This window comes from Aedes aegypti, chromosome 3, assembly GCF_002204515.2.
Source record: "Aedes aegypti strain LVP_AGWG chromosome 3, AaegL5.0 Primary Assembly, whole genome shotgun sequence".
Classification (NCBI taxonomy): domain Eukaryota; kingdom Metazoa; phylum Arthropoda; class Insecta; order Diptera; family Culicidae; genus Aedes; species Aedes aegypti.
The window spans coordinates 380,376,121-380,391,034 of record NC_035109.1 but is presented as its reverse complement, the minus strand read 5'-3'; the positions used below and the strand labels follow the sequence as shown (position 1 = coordinate 380,391,034).

Sequence of the window (14,914 nt, the reverse complement as noted above, 5' to 3'; positions counted from 1 at the left end):
GATCACCAAATAGCGATTCTCTAAAAGGATTTGTATGGTCATCGGGAAGATTTTGTATGGCCCTCGAGCGAGTTTTGAATAGTGGTGTGATGTGGTCCGCATGCTGTAAGTTGCTTATAGTAACCGTTCCTTTGCTTACGAAATTATTTTTTGACCACTTGGCAATTCAAAGCAAGACAAATTTGTTAGGGATCGTTCAAATATTACGTAACACAACAAGGGGAGGTAAGGGATATTTTGTAGTGTTTCGGTCCATACAATAAAATGAAATTTTCCATATGAAACCTGTTACTTCAGGGAGGGAGGGAGTTTAAATTGGCAAATTTCTTCGTTACGTAATATTTGAATCATCCCTTAGATATTTACGATAATCACTAGTTTATGGGAAATCGACTGTAGTTATAAGCTTGAAATCAATCTGAGATCATATCAACTCGCAGTACATTTTCTTTTGCGGATTTGAACACTTTTTTACTCATACTCACCACCTAAGTTTCAATCAGATAAGCTTATTGGATGAAGTATCCCGCTTTTACGAACGCTAATATCACCAAAAATTAGCCCACTTTTACAAAAAGGGATCTGGTGATCTGACGTTTGACTTGGGTCGCTTGATATGGACTTATCCACTCAGTCCAAGAATTTTGACACTTGACTGGAACACGTGGAAAGCATCTACGTGACCCGTTAAAGTGTCAAAATTGACAAGTCAATTGACCGGACCAAAGCCAAACGTCAATATGTTGGATCCCTACCAGAAAGTAAGCTAACTTTTGGCAGCCATTACCGCTTTTAAAAAGCTGGATAGTTCATCCAATGGACTTATCCACGGTCTTATTTCCATGTTGATTTTTTCCGATCTAAATATGTTTACACAAAATGACATCCACGCCAACGTTTTATTTTATGTTACGGCCAGCGCTTTCTTTTGAGGGCATAAAAGCGATCCACAAATCAGTTAGGCTGTATTGTAAGTAATTTCTTATAGATTACTTTTCCGCAAAACAAAGCACTAACACGTCATTTAATCTTTTCACCGAACGAATTGGTACGCTCTTAAGTTCATTTAGTGCTCAAACTTGGTGATTTTATTAAATTTATTTCCATTGGCAGACGAAAATACCAGACTCGCCCTTATTTCATTTCATTCCATTCGTTGTTTTGCACCCGTCAACAACGAAACAAAATTCCGATCTGCCATAGTGAAAAATTGTGCCGGCAGCGGTGGACGGCCCCATTGTTTACGTTGAAAGTAAGTACGTGAAAATTGTGTTATCTGTCACTTCGCGGGGGGGTTGTTTTTAACTAAACGAACAGCTCTTGCATTTGTGGACGACGGCCTTTTCATGCGACAGATCCGCAATGAGAATATATACCGAGGTGAGGAAGAAGCATTTAGTGTGCGTGACATCCGTGTACGGTGCAAAATGTTTCACTACTACAAGCGAGCGAGCTGCCATAAGAAGCCATGTAAATTAGTGACGTAGTTATTTTTGTTTACGTTTTTTCTCTTTACTAATACATAGCCTTTGCTTCTTCTTTCACACCTTAGTATATATTCTCATTGACAGATCCGTCTATGCATTTGTTTACATCGGTGGAGGTCCTCCTGGAGGAGGACCGGTGCTAACACGGGCCTGTCATTTTCATAGAAGAAATGTCAAAGTGCTTCCCGATCAGCTGATTTGAGACGTCATTTGAATAGGCCTATTCTTATTTCATTCCCCAAATTAAGATTGAAAGAAAACGCAGATCAAAACAAAATGCGAGATGATCCGTCAGGTTTCTTCTTTTTCTTTTTGCATTTCCACGAATTTTCACAAAAATCCGATTCTAACCGTTCTAACCGTCAGCAAGATTTTCTAACCATCATCATCCCATGCCAAGACACTGGAAGATTTGTCAACATGAAAAAACTGTGAGTATCGATCACTCAGGCAAATTAATTAACGAATTCCATCCTGCTTTAGACCGAAGTTAATAAGAGAAATGAAATATCACCAACAAAAGTTCTCCGAAGTTCGGTCAAAGACAAATTCAAGACCTTTATGTTCCTTGCAGTTGCCCAAAATTTCATGGCTCATTAGGTAATCTAGAATGCCGTGAAAAGTGTACTGCGATCTGTCAAACTTGGGAACCTTTTGCACTACCGAGGGACCGAATGCAGTACTAGAAGTGGTACCCAATCTGAGCCTGAGTGGGACGGACCTGGTTCGGTGTCGGCATTCTACCGAAGTGCTACACCGACAAAGGCATTCCTTATGCGTCGGCGAAGCACTAAATTAGAATGCCGACGCCGAAGTTTTGACTGCCGAACTTCTAAATGTCACTCGAATTGTCAATATGAATTCCATACCTTTGGAATTACCCAATTTGGGTCCTAAAATTATTAATGAAATCTTGTTTTTATTTAATAACACGAAAAAGCATGTTACTGTAACTACTTTAGCAATTTTTCCCGCTCAAATAATGGCTATATCATGTTCAAACTTTAATTTAAAAATTTGGTCCATAAATGAACCTTGACACTTAAGATCATGTTTGACGTTCGCTTAGTCGACAAAAACACCACAGGGGTTTTAGTTCGACCACTGGGATTGTTCCTATCTGACATTTCGTAAGGGACACGCAAAACAAAATACACCCAAAATTTGAGTTCAAGCCAAAGGATGTGACAAAATCTAAAAAAAATGTTTTTGGGCTTAAACCAACGGAAAACATTATAAAATTGAGTAAACATGTGTTTTTGGCCTAAACTTAAGCGTTTGGCACTAAAATTTGGACAGGGCTTTAGGACCCTATTATAATTAAAAATATAGGTGAACATATTAAATGTTTACAAATTGCGCGCCTTATGATTTTCATTGCTTTCATTAGTCATTCCATTAATGAAACCATACATCATAAGGCTATTATGAATTTCATATTAGCTCAATGAAAACCATAATTGCGAAGTAAGTTATACTTAGTTACCGTATATCATTTTCTTTAAGACGCCTTACGATTCACATAGCTGTCACTAATGTCTCACCAGTTGATAATCAATCCTCGACTGAGCAACAAGGAATCACTTTCGAATTGTTCAGATTTACCAATATGCTTATTTGGGCCATACCGAATCACTGCCCAGCAAAACGCCGAAATTGAAACAAAATGAAAAATGAACATGCTTATACTGTAACGAAGCACTGCCTTTCTTGAAAGAACGATACAAGTTCAATATAAATCTGGTGAGTTAATTTTTGTCGCAATGATAGAATGCGTTTTGCGAACATTATTTTAGACGACTGAAAAAACAAATCTTAAAGACAGGTCCAAAACTTCAAAGTACTCCAGTTATGTTGTTTTTCGATAAAGTTTTATCAAACTTACTACGAAAATGCTTGACTACTATATCTTTTGAATACCGAGTGTCAGTCCTATACCCATTTTTATTTGTAAATAATGTACATTAATATAACGAAGCCATATAAATAAGCTCTTATCTAAACTTCATAGAAATAATGGTAAATATACTAATCACTGTAACTTCTGAGTTTCTCGATGAGATTATATCAAACTTTCAGAGAAGATGCTTAGATATTATATTGCGGCGCTTATATTAAATCCACATCCAGCGGCGGCGGTAACGCGCAGAAGATATGCGCGCAATTCAATCGCAACGTCAAAATTCAAGTAGGCTAAGATTTTTTCGTTCTTCAAGGACGCAAATGTTTCAACTTGGCTAAATCTGAAACATTTGGTGATTTTCATTATCACTGCGACGGTATATCGACATTTTCAGATAATCGCATTACGTGGATTTATCTTGCAGAGCACAATATGTTTTGATTGCTTAATACAAAGCTGATGGTTGCTTGGCTAGTTTACTAATTAATAATGATGCACTGGTGGGGAAAATTGTGAAGCATGTAAAAATCCCTTCCAAAATAGCTCAAAACCTTGAAATCACGATAACTTTCGATTCCCTCGTTAAAACATTTTAAAATTCACAGGAAAGATGCTTGAATACTAGTGATCCTTTATAGAAAGATAAGCGGAAGTAAAATGGAAAGATTTGGCAACAGACCAGAAGTGCTGATTTTGCTCGGCGTCGAGAACAATATTGTAACACGGACATGACTTCCTCATTGCTACAAAAGATATTTTGTTTCGTTATACACGCTTAAAAAATATATACTAGATAGCTTAAATACCATTCTAAAACCATATTCGGTCTATTCACTCATTCACATGCATTTTAATGTATTAAGCATTGCTTGGTATAAACGGTTTTTATAATGGTATATGATTTTTCGAGAATTATGCATTTAATGCTTAAAGTTCTAAAATCATGCACAATGAATTAAAAGGCCATTTTTCTTTAATTTCAGTAAACAAAGTCAATGAAAATGTAAGAAAAACGATTTTCGCATGCAACTTATTTATTTCCATATAAATATATCTTAGTGAATCTGTCTCTACAACTCATGATTAATGCTTCTTCCAACCTGTTCCGCTTCGATCAAAATCGCAATTGTTTCCGACTTGATTACGGCGACCGGAATGGAGCTCTTTTACAAAATAATCTGCAAAAGTTTGGATGATGACGAAACATCGATATGATTCTAATTAATGAACATACCTTCATGATCGTAATTCCATATTTCACCCCATTATGAGCTTAAAATCTCTTCCTGCGGCAAATTTTCTGAGACAAATGTCCTTTGGGGATGGCGTCTCTGATAAGAGCTGAGTGCTGATCCGCTGCGAGCATTTATTTTCTCCACATTCTGGTTTTTCTTTATGGGCTTCACTTGCGACATAGAATGCTGGTTTTGAACACTCGAATGTAAAATAAATTGCTTGAACTCGAATTTTTCGAGGATATACTTAGGAACACGATGTGATTCTGATTCCGAACCGAACAAAATCAAATTAAATTTTGAAAAGTCCCAAGGGTAGCGTCTTTCACTACATAAGCACGACAAAAAATAAATCACGGATAAGCTTGACAAGGTATAAAATAATAAGCTTCTCAAAGATTAAAAGAATATTATTTTGAGAAAATAATATTTCGTACACTAACTAGTATTTTCGTTTTTCTCCATGTAGATCTTTGAGCTACATATTCAAACTAATAAACAGCCCAAAAAATCAACAACTAAAAATCGCATTGACAAAAATAAAAAAAATAAAAAAATATTTCATTTTATTTTGTTTCATGCAAAATTACTTTTACCGATATAATTTCAAGCGGATAACATTACTCCTCAAGAAAAGTTCGAAACAAACATAACGCATGTTCGTTTGGCTCACACTTTGACAGCTCTCGCTGCTCGATTGGCTCACACTTTGACAGAAATGTCAGCTGCCGCGAATCTCTCTTATAAAGGATTTCTATTGAATACTATATCTTTCGAATGGTAGGTGCCAAATTCTTGGACATTTTTTGTGTTAATAACGGTTTCTGGCACACCGTGGACTAGGCTCTTCAACAAAAATTGCAGCTCGAAATGACCGCCATCGTTGAGATCCAACATACTACGTCAACTTTTTCAGAGGTCCAAAAAGGAAGTTCAGCAAAGTACAACCGCGGGGATCCAAAACATTTCAAATCGAAAATGGAAATTGAGTTTGTAATAAACGGAGAATAACGGTCGAGTTTACGTCAACAAAATATTGTAGTCCGAATAATTACATTCCCAATTTGTTCAATATCTGTTTTGCATTAGAAAATGGTAACCAACGTGAGAAAACCGAATTTTCATTCCTCGCCACGTCGTAGCTTGATATGCAATAATACTTTGCTGTGTATTATTGTGATGCTCGCAATACGGCAAAATAGTTGGAAATTCGATTTCCACAGGTTAGCTAATCATTTGTCTACAGTCAATGGATCATTGAAGGTAGTTTTTGTCCTAGGGGTACGACACTTGCAGGTTATCCCCATTTTAGGCAAAAAATGTTAATATTAGTCAATTTTTCAACGAAATAAATAAAATAGATAATAAATCACCAAAAATCGATGAAATCCAAAAAAATCCCTTAAAATCTGTAATAATTCATCGAATTGACAAAAATCGATGGACATCCCTAAAACTCGAATGTCAAATTTTGGTGTTTATTTTGTTTCGGTTCCACTTTTTACTACGAAGCAAAAAGAGATTCTACAAACCACTCGCACCAACGGAAAACCTCATAAGGAACTGTCATCGTGTGCGTGCAAAAAAAAAACAAAAAATATCTCTCTCCTTGTTTTTCTCACAGAAAACCAAAGAAAACATCGGCAGCTTCGTAGTCGCGATTTGTGACCGGCATTCGAGTGTACGAAGGTACGGTGCTGCCATCTGGGAAAAGTTTGCTCGATGCGTGAAGCGTCGAAAATTTTACCCGGCAAGGTATAGGAAGCGAAATTTCAAATGCTTATATAAAATTAACTACAATAGTTATTTAAAATCTTTTCAGTATATGTTGATATACTTTTGATGGGCTACATTATAGGCATATAATTTTGAGTTTTATATATTTTTCTCAATATGCTGCTGATTCTATAGTTGATCAATAGTCTAACCCCGTACACTTAACAGAATTTAATTAAAAAGTGTTTTGAATTTTTTAGAAGCATTTGAAAATTGACTTCCTATGCTTTGCCATGTAAAATAATCGGAGCTTCACGCATAGGGTCAACTGTGGTAATTACCTTCGTAGACGCGAATTACTGTTGGAGAAAATTTGATTGCCGGACTTCGCAGAGTGACTAATATTCAAATTGATAAGAATTGATAAGACTAAAGTGTCCGACTTATTGTTTCAAGTAAGTTTTACTGAAAATCGAAATAGAAGAATCAGAAAGTGAAGGAAAATGGAGAATCCTGCTCGACCGGAGACGATCAGTCGAGCCTGTTGCCCCATCGGGTACCGTATGCTCAAGCTGCACGGGCGTTACTTGGCAGCAAACGCAAAATGTATACGGACACATGAAAGACTACAATCCTCTTTTGAGCTGGGCCTCCGGAACGGCCGAGGATGTGGTCCACCGTGCCAGCATACCCCGCTGGTGCACAAGTACGACCACCTGCTCCAGCTGGTCGACCAAACCCTGGTCAAGGGCATTGACCGCCTCGAGGTGAGTGCACCAGTCATCAAGGAACAATTGCAGGACATCTACAATCAGGCAAATACCAAGGTCCTCGGCACGGTTTGACACCGAGAAAGTGTGTGAACTGCGTCAGGCTTCCCAGCAAAAGGCCACCTCCCTGAAAGAGCTCTCACGGAAGAAAGCCAACGAAGTACTGGCCTCCCAGTACGGAAGCATCGCCGTGAGCGCCGTGGACACCACCGCTCAGCTGGCCGAGTGTTTACTGGACTACCTCTTCCCGAAGTGCGAAGGCGACGATGATGATGACGCTCCCATCTCGGTTAAGAATATTCAGCCCTGCACACCGCTCAGAGTGTAGGACGCCTTTCCAACAAAGTTGCCCGACGCGTCTACCGCACCGTGTACAAGCAGTTGAAATCCCTTCGAAAGGAAGATAACAAAGAGTACGTCGTCACGTTGATTGCTGTCCTCCGTCTGACCCAGTACCTCAACTTCCTGAACGACAAAGGGCAACAACAGGCCGTGGAAGATCGCCCCTGTTAGCACCAGCAACAGTATCGTCCCCGCCCCGCCAGCTCTAGCTTCACTTCTGACTCCTACACCGTGGTTGCCTCCTACGGCCGTGATTGCTACAACCAATAGCAGAAAGACACTTCAGGCCAAGAAGGAGACCGACGATGACCAGCTATATTATATACGGTTTACTCGTATCTTTATTCTTTTTGTAAAATTAAAAAGTGAAAAACGTAAAAAAAATGTGTTTTATTCCAATGATATAGGCAAACTGTCATGTTCGCGATAATGATGGATTTTTATATTGCTGACGTAGTTTTGGCTTAACGTTTCTGCCCGGACATTATTAGAAAGGATAGAATCGAAATAGGGGCAGCCATAGTTCAGCGTGTTGGCCATGCTGGCTGCACCGCTGATTTTTATTCCTACATCACATGATTCCAGGATTACATTTTGTGTATTTCACAGGATTTTCATGATACTGGTACAAATCAGAGAATTTGTTTGTTACCAATGTCGATGTGCCCTTTTGAAATGTTTGTCCTATCAATAATTCAACTCCAAATTACCCCACTTACCATGTTATCCGAGGGAAACCCACTGGAAGCATCCATTCCGTCGCGCAACATCGAAATAAAAGCCCAAATCGCCGGTCCGGAAGCGTTCTAGCGAAAGGTGGCCATTGCCAAACAGCTGATCGGTTCCGAGGGCGAGATAATCAAACAGCACGACGTGTTCTTCAACGCAGAGAAGGGCTGGCTCAAGTTGAGATATCTCGGGGTAAGCGAATTTTAAGTCAATCTCGGGAATCGTGCCATGTCCATGACTAGGGTTAAGAGGATGAGAGACCCGTACAATCGGGGATGTGGGGTGGTGGAGATCATTGATGGAAGAAGGGCAATCGAGCCGGAGGATAACTATCAGCATGTCGATTCTGATGTGGAATATCTGATCGAAAATCAACCTCAAGAAGACGACTCAAGCGATGCTTTCAAGGATCTCATGAGGGACCTAGAATACGGTTATGGCGCGCATTGCCAATGTTCCCCGGAATCATCCTTACGGAACGAGACAGATGTGCATTGGGAGGGAACTAGTTCGCCAGAGGGAATGCACTTGTCCTCTCCCACAATTCGGATATTATCTTCGAATGCTTCGTGGCTTGTGGGTGCCAAGGAACATGCCTCAATAGATTGGTTCAATTCGGCCCCCGAAAACAGCTGGACGTCAGAACCAGTGGCAAAAACCTGGGTTGTTCACCGATGCCAAAATCCCTCACCCGGAGAGGAACTATTCTTTGACTACGGGGGCGGGGGTTCTCCGAACCAAGCCACTGGCGCGGTTACATGTCTTTGCCAGTCGGAACTCTGCCGCGGGACACTTCCAGCTTATTTGTTTAGTATAATCATATTCTCTGGTACTAAAGATGCTGGCCGCCGAGACAGCAGGTTTTGTTTACTTGTGAAAGAACTGTCAATAATGTCGACACTTTGAAAGTTTCATTGGGCGATTTTGGAATCGATTTGTTCATTTTAATTAGATTTTTCGGTTAATTTAAGATTTTTTCGTTTTTTATCATTTTGGTGGGAAGACAACAAAATTAAAAACACAAAATCAAAAAAATGTGCTGAAAATGGATAAAATTAAAAAAATGAATCCATATCCGATAAAATGAAAATAATCTGTAGTTAACTTGGTAATTCAAAACAAATGAGTGTTGTAGTGCGTAAAATTGAATCGAAATTGATTGGTGTCGTCCCCCTAGGCTAATAGACCGTTTTAAGCTTAGCAAGTGATGGAATTCTCCTTGGAAGCATTTCTGCAACGCTGCGGAACGTTTTCTACAAGAGGGGCATATTGGCCGGTTTGTTTTGAAACGTCAAGAATTGGACCGTTTGCAGATTTTTCGGGGAGACCTACGAGAGTGGTAAAATGGGGAAGTATGTATAATCCATTGGTCATATGGTTCCGGAACAGCTTGACGACATAAACAGCAGATATCAAACGGTAGGGTGAACAGGTATAGGCCCCCCTAAGGAAAAACTGCTCTATCGCAGTGGCAAATCCATTACTTATACAGTTTTTGGTGTCAAAGTGTTATTTACTTAGTTAATCATGCTTTGCATGCAACTTTCTCTTGCCAGGTAGCTTCTAAAGCGAGTACAAGACGTTATCTGCAAACGGTCCAATTCTTGACGTTTCAAAACAAACCGGCCAATATGCCCCTCTTGTAGAAAACGTTCCGCAGCGTTGCAGAAATGCTTCCAAGGAGAATTCCATCACTTGCTAAGCTTAAAACGGTCTATTAGCAGTCGTCTTCCGGTAAAAGTTTTTGTTATAAGTACAATAGTAAAGGATGGGCTTCATTTACAACGCAGCTTGCCCATCGGACCTCAGATTTCTCTCAGATTTCTCCATTTTGTCGTGTCGTCTCGTGTGCTTGATTTGACATTGACATTTCGTCATATCTACAAACACTCAGCGCAGGGGTTTTGAAAGTTGTGGGAAAATCTCCACTTTGTTTACCCACAGGGTTGAAACAACTGTGCCGCACTACTCAAAATGTGGTAAATTCTCGAATTTTCAAAAATTTACAATAAAATCAGGAGTGCATATAAATTAGATCTGAAAGCGTCAATAATCATTAAAAATAATCGTCTTTCGAAGAAAAATATAAAAATAGGGGGTAAGGTCTGACGGAAATGGTCTATTGAAACAGTGGTCTTTACTATCATTAATACAGTTTATGGATCAATTATTGAATATGTTTGGTGCAAATAGACACACAAAAAGCCAAGTGCCCAAAAATGAACTGGTTTCCCAGATTAGCCCTTTTGCTGCTGTTGGTTTGGTATGCAAAACAAAGGGCGAAACATCACTCTAAGACATTTTCACTCAAAGTTCAATTGCGCCCATCTGTTTTTTATGTTTTATTAATGAAACATTATATAGATTTGAAATTGCGTGGTATTTTCAAAAACTACGTAACAAGCAGATTGCATTTCTGCTGCTAACTCATTTTGTTTATTTTTGTCAGTTACGCCCCTTTGAAAAAAGCGCACAGATTTGTTGTTAATTGCAGAAAATCAGGAAAAAGTTTAATTCATTAGGCAGAGTAAAACCTAGTGACACTATTTCGAACCTTCAACAACAAACAATGACACGTTGCTATAGCACGGCACAATAGTACGGGCCAGTGCTAAGCTGATGTGAATGTCGAAAAAATGCATTTGATGCAAATTGATGTACATTAGATGTACAGTGAAAAAGTGATCCACCCCTTGCCTGATGTCGATATAGCCTGATTCTCGTTGTAGCATTTTTTTCCGTTTATTTAATTTTCGTCGTGTATAAGAAAATTTGTTTCAAAAATCGTTAGCGTGGATGTTGATGAAGAAAAAGTGAGTGCAGAGAGACAAAATGCGCCTCTCTCGCCCTCTCGCGCACGTGTTTGTCTGTTTTGTTTACAGCAAACAAAACAGAAAACAGCTGAATTTACCCGAAAAATAGTGTTATATTTTTACGTTTCGTTCATTTCCCTGTGCAATCTTGTAATTTGTACAGATTTGTACCATGGTGCTTTCCAAAAATGCCGAAAAGAAGATTCACAAGAAAATCAAGCGCTGCCAGCTGCTGATATCACGTGAAATCGATCTCAAGTTCAGCGATCTCCCGACCGAGGTTTGTATCGACATTTTCTCTATGTAAAGTTGTTGACTTCTAATTTATTCTCTAATGGTTGCAGTGCGTAGTAATCTGCAACGCCGGATTGTCCACCGGTCTCCAGCAGGAGGTGCTCCTCGACGAGATCCTTCGCCATGGGACGACCGTGGAGGATATCGTATTTCCAGCCGGTAAGTCGTACTGCTATCTTAGATTTGGATCAGTCCAGGAATCGAAAACGACTTACGAAGCTATGAACGGAATAAGCGCCCTCGGGCAGGATGGATGCGTCCTGCTGATGGCGTACTGTTTGGCACTTCCGGAACGGGGTTGTGAATCAGAGGAGTACGCTCTTCCGCCGGGACTGGTGCTAATAACGGATTTCGTTGACGAGAGCTTAGAAGGGAAACTTTTGGGAGCGATCGATTGGGACCAGGAAGAGGAAACAAACGGTAGTATGAAGCATCGTAGCGTAAAGCACTTCGGTTTCGAGTTCCTATATGGGACGAACAACGTGGATCGCAGCAAACCCTTGGAACGGAGGATTCCTTCCGTGTGCGACGAGCTGTGGGTGAAGCTGAAAGCGCTCCATCCGGAACTCGGGTGGCATGTTCCGGAGCAGATGACGGTCAATCGGTACGAACCGGGACAGGGCATTCCTCCGCACGTTGATACGCATAGTGCGTTTAAGGATCCGATAATTTCTCTTTCTCTGGGCAGCGATATCGTGATGGATTTCCGGAACACAGAAGGTAGACACTTGAACGTGGATCTTCCCAGAAGGTCTCTGCTGGTAATGACCGGTGAAAGCAGGCTGGGATGGACCCATGGTATCACGCCTCGTAAGATGGACACTGTCCGCTTGAACAGTAGTCTATCCATCCGGAAACGTGAGCTCAGAGTGTCGTTTACGTTTCGTAAGCTCAACGATGGCCCTTGTCGGTGTCAGTTTAGTTCCTTGTGTGATACCTACCAGCAGGAATCCAAGGAAAGAGCCGATCGGATCAAAGAGAACGCTGCCCAGCTGGAGTTGGAAAATGTCCACAAAGTCTACAACGAAATAGCGAAACACTTTAGCGAAACAAGACACTCGCCATGGCCGCGAATCGCCAATTTCCTTGAATCGCTTAATCCCGGATCTGTGCTGGTAGATGTCGGATGTGGCAATGGCAAGTATCTGGGCCTCAATCCGCACGTCATTGGTTTGGGATGTGACCGAAGCGATGGCCTTCTCAAGGTTTGCACCGAAAGGGGATTCAACGTGGTGCAATGTGACTGCCTTGCGTTACCTTTCAAATCAAACTGCGCCGATGCTTGTATCTGCATTGCCGTAATTCATCATCTGGCATCGTTGGAACGTCGAATGCAAGCCATCCAGGAGATGTGTCGGATTCTGCGTCCCGGAGGCAGGGCTCTGATCTACGTGTGGGCCAAGAATCAGGAGGCCAACGCCAAAAAATCCAGCTATCTCCGCCAGAACAAACAGAACAATAAGCCAACATCGCAGCAGAACCGACCGGAGAAGATTCCGGAGCCGATCGAAGGGGACACTACGTTGCCGGTGCACACCAATCGGACGCAGTTCCGGCACCAGGATGTGTTGGTTCCCTGGAAGCTGCGTGACGTCGAACGGCAGGAGAAGGAAACGAAGGTAACTTTTCTGAGATATTACCACGTGTTTGAGGAGGGCGAACTGGCGGAATTGTGTGGGAAAATTGTGGGAATCAGCGTTGAGGATAGTTATTACGATCAGGGCAATTGGTGCGTTATTTTTAGGAAAGAATGAACGACTTTGTTGAGTTTAGTACCAAGGGTAGTAGTTATTCTATCCGAAATTTCTCCATGAGAATTATTGTTAAGGGTTGAACGACTCAGTGGCGTAGCTAGGGTTTTTGGGGCCCGATGCGGAGTTCGATTTAGGGGCCCTGATTGTTGAAAAAAAAAAAATGAACGATTAGTTTTTTAGAATTATGACTAAAGTGAAGAAACTTTTTTTTTTTTTTTTTGTATGGTATTCAGTTGGAGCTGCCTGACAGCTTAACTTGTCAAGGCTGAACCCCCGGTCTGGCTTTTGCCAAGTTTCCCCTCTACCAGGACCAATACTCAGACGGACTAGGCAATGGCGCCCACATGAACACTGTTTTTTTATTAGTATTGTGACGTGGTAGTTTTTGAAAAGTGCCCATATTCCCTTGCTTCTGAGAAAAGGAAGCATTGTGAAAATCAGCAGCTCCATCAGAATTTGTTTGAAATAGTTGTGTAGTAGTGTCGAAATGGTTTTGAATAATTTGTCATTCAAGTGCTATTCTGATTACTCCTGTCTTTTACGTAAGATTAGAGTCTTAAATGTCAATTGTCGTCAAGTTTTAACAAAATTAGGCTGTTTAGTAGTAGTTCTAGTTAATTTTATTTGTTAAAAGTGTTTATTGGTCATTACGTTCATATATCCTTAACGAAAAAAGTCGCTTTCCTTGTCTGTTCAACAATTTTTCGAAACTAGCAAGTGTACCCTAATGATCGATCTCACAAGGGAAGGTCACGATGGTGTTACACGGGGTTCTCAACCGGACTATTTTTGTTAGATTCTACATGTCGAAATATGAAAAACGCCAAAGCCTTTCGGGTGATGGACCAGTGGTGTAGCCAGGAGGGGATCTAAAAGGGGCAATTTTGTACGTATATTATATTATTAGGCTAGTTGTAAATTCGACAAAAATATTTTTTTCGTATTTATTGTGATGGTACACACTAAGCTGTTACGGTGAATTTCACCGTAACTCAACAGCTGAACAGTTCGGTGAAATAAAACACCGTAACTTCGTCGGAATTTAACGGATTCCGGTGAATTTTTACGGAATACTGTAAACATTTACCGTACTCCGGTAATTTATTTTACCGAACTGTTCAGCTGTTGAGATTTCACAGGAATTCGTAAAATAATTTAAGTGTGTAGAGCATAGGTTCCCAAACTTTTCGAGTATGCGACCCACCAAGCCGTCTGGCATACTCCTCGCGACCCACCAAATGGAAAATGTTTAGGAATTCGTTTTCCGCTAAAACTTTCTTTTTTTTTTTCTAGTTCATTTATTTGAGGCTCAATCGCGTTTAACGCTTTACGGAGCCGAAATTCATTTTTTGTATTGTTTACAAATCATTCACTTTTTTGTACTAAGATTAGTATGGGAAGGAGCCAGGGTACTCGTGGCAACTCGAGGTTAATGGTCACATTTTTTGGAAGGAAGGACATGGTGAGGATTGGGTTTAGGGTTTTCTGCAGCACATCCGGGAGGTATATCGTGGTATCGCGATTAACGTGTAGTGGCGTTGGTACCAATTTCTTGCCGGTATTCGTCTGCCGGATGGCCAGGATCCTCAATCCAACATACAAGGGACAAAACACAGAAAAAAAAACTGGAGAAGAGAACACAGAAGAATTAAACTTTTATACTGGACAAGCGAAGAAAATCGTAAATTGCGACCATATAAATAAGATCGCGGGTGCCCAACACATCTCTAACTGGAACATAGGGTTGTCTACCTCGGGCCGCAAGGGTATCCAAAAGTTGCGCTCTGGAGGCGTCCATATCCGGGCATTTCCAAACTACATGATCGATGTCATCATAACCTGAACCACACCTATTACAAATATTGCTCAGC

General features: G+C 40.6%; 1 protein-coding gene and 1 pseudogene across 1 annotated transcript; both read left to right on the top strand.

The window, feature by feature from the left end:
- The first annotated feature begins 6,716 nt into the window (after positions 1-6,716).
- On the top strand, positions 6,717-7,811 carry LOC110678408 (annotated as a pseudogene).
- A 3,215-nt stretch (positions 7,812-11,026) lies between these two features.
- Positions 11,027-13,064, top strand: LOC5567453 (alkylated DNA repair protein alkB homolog 8). The gene is made up of 2 exons (XM_001657407.2): positions 11,027-11,275; positions 11,340-13,064. The coding sequence occupies exons 1-2, from the start codon at positions 11,168-11,170 to the stop codon at positions 13,041-13,043; spliced, it is 1,812 nt and encodes a 603-aa protein (XP_001657457.1). The 5' UTR covers positions 11,027-11,167; the 3' UTR covers positions 13,044-13,064.
- Positions 13,065-14,914: the final 1,850 nt, after the last annotated feature.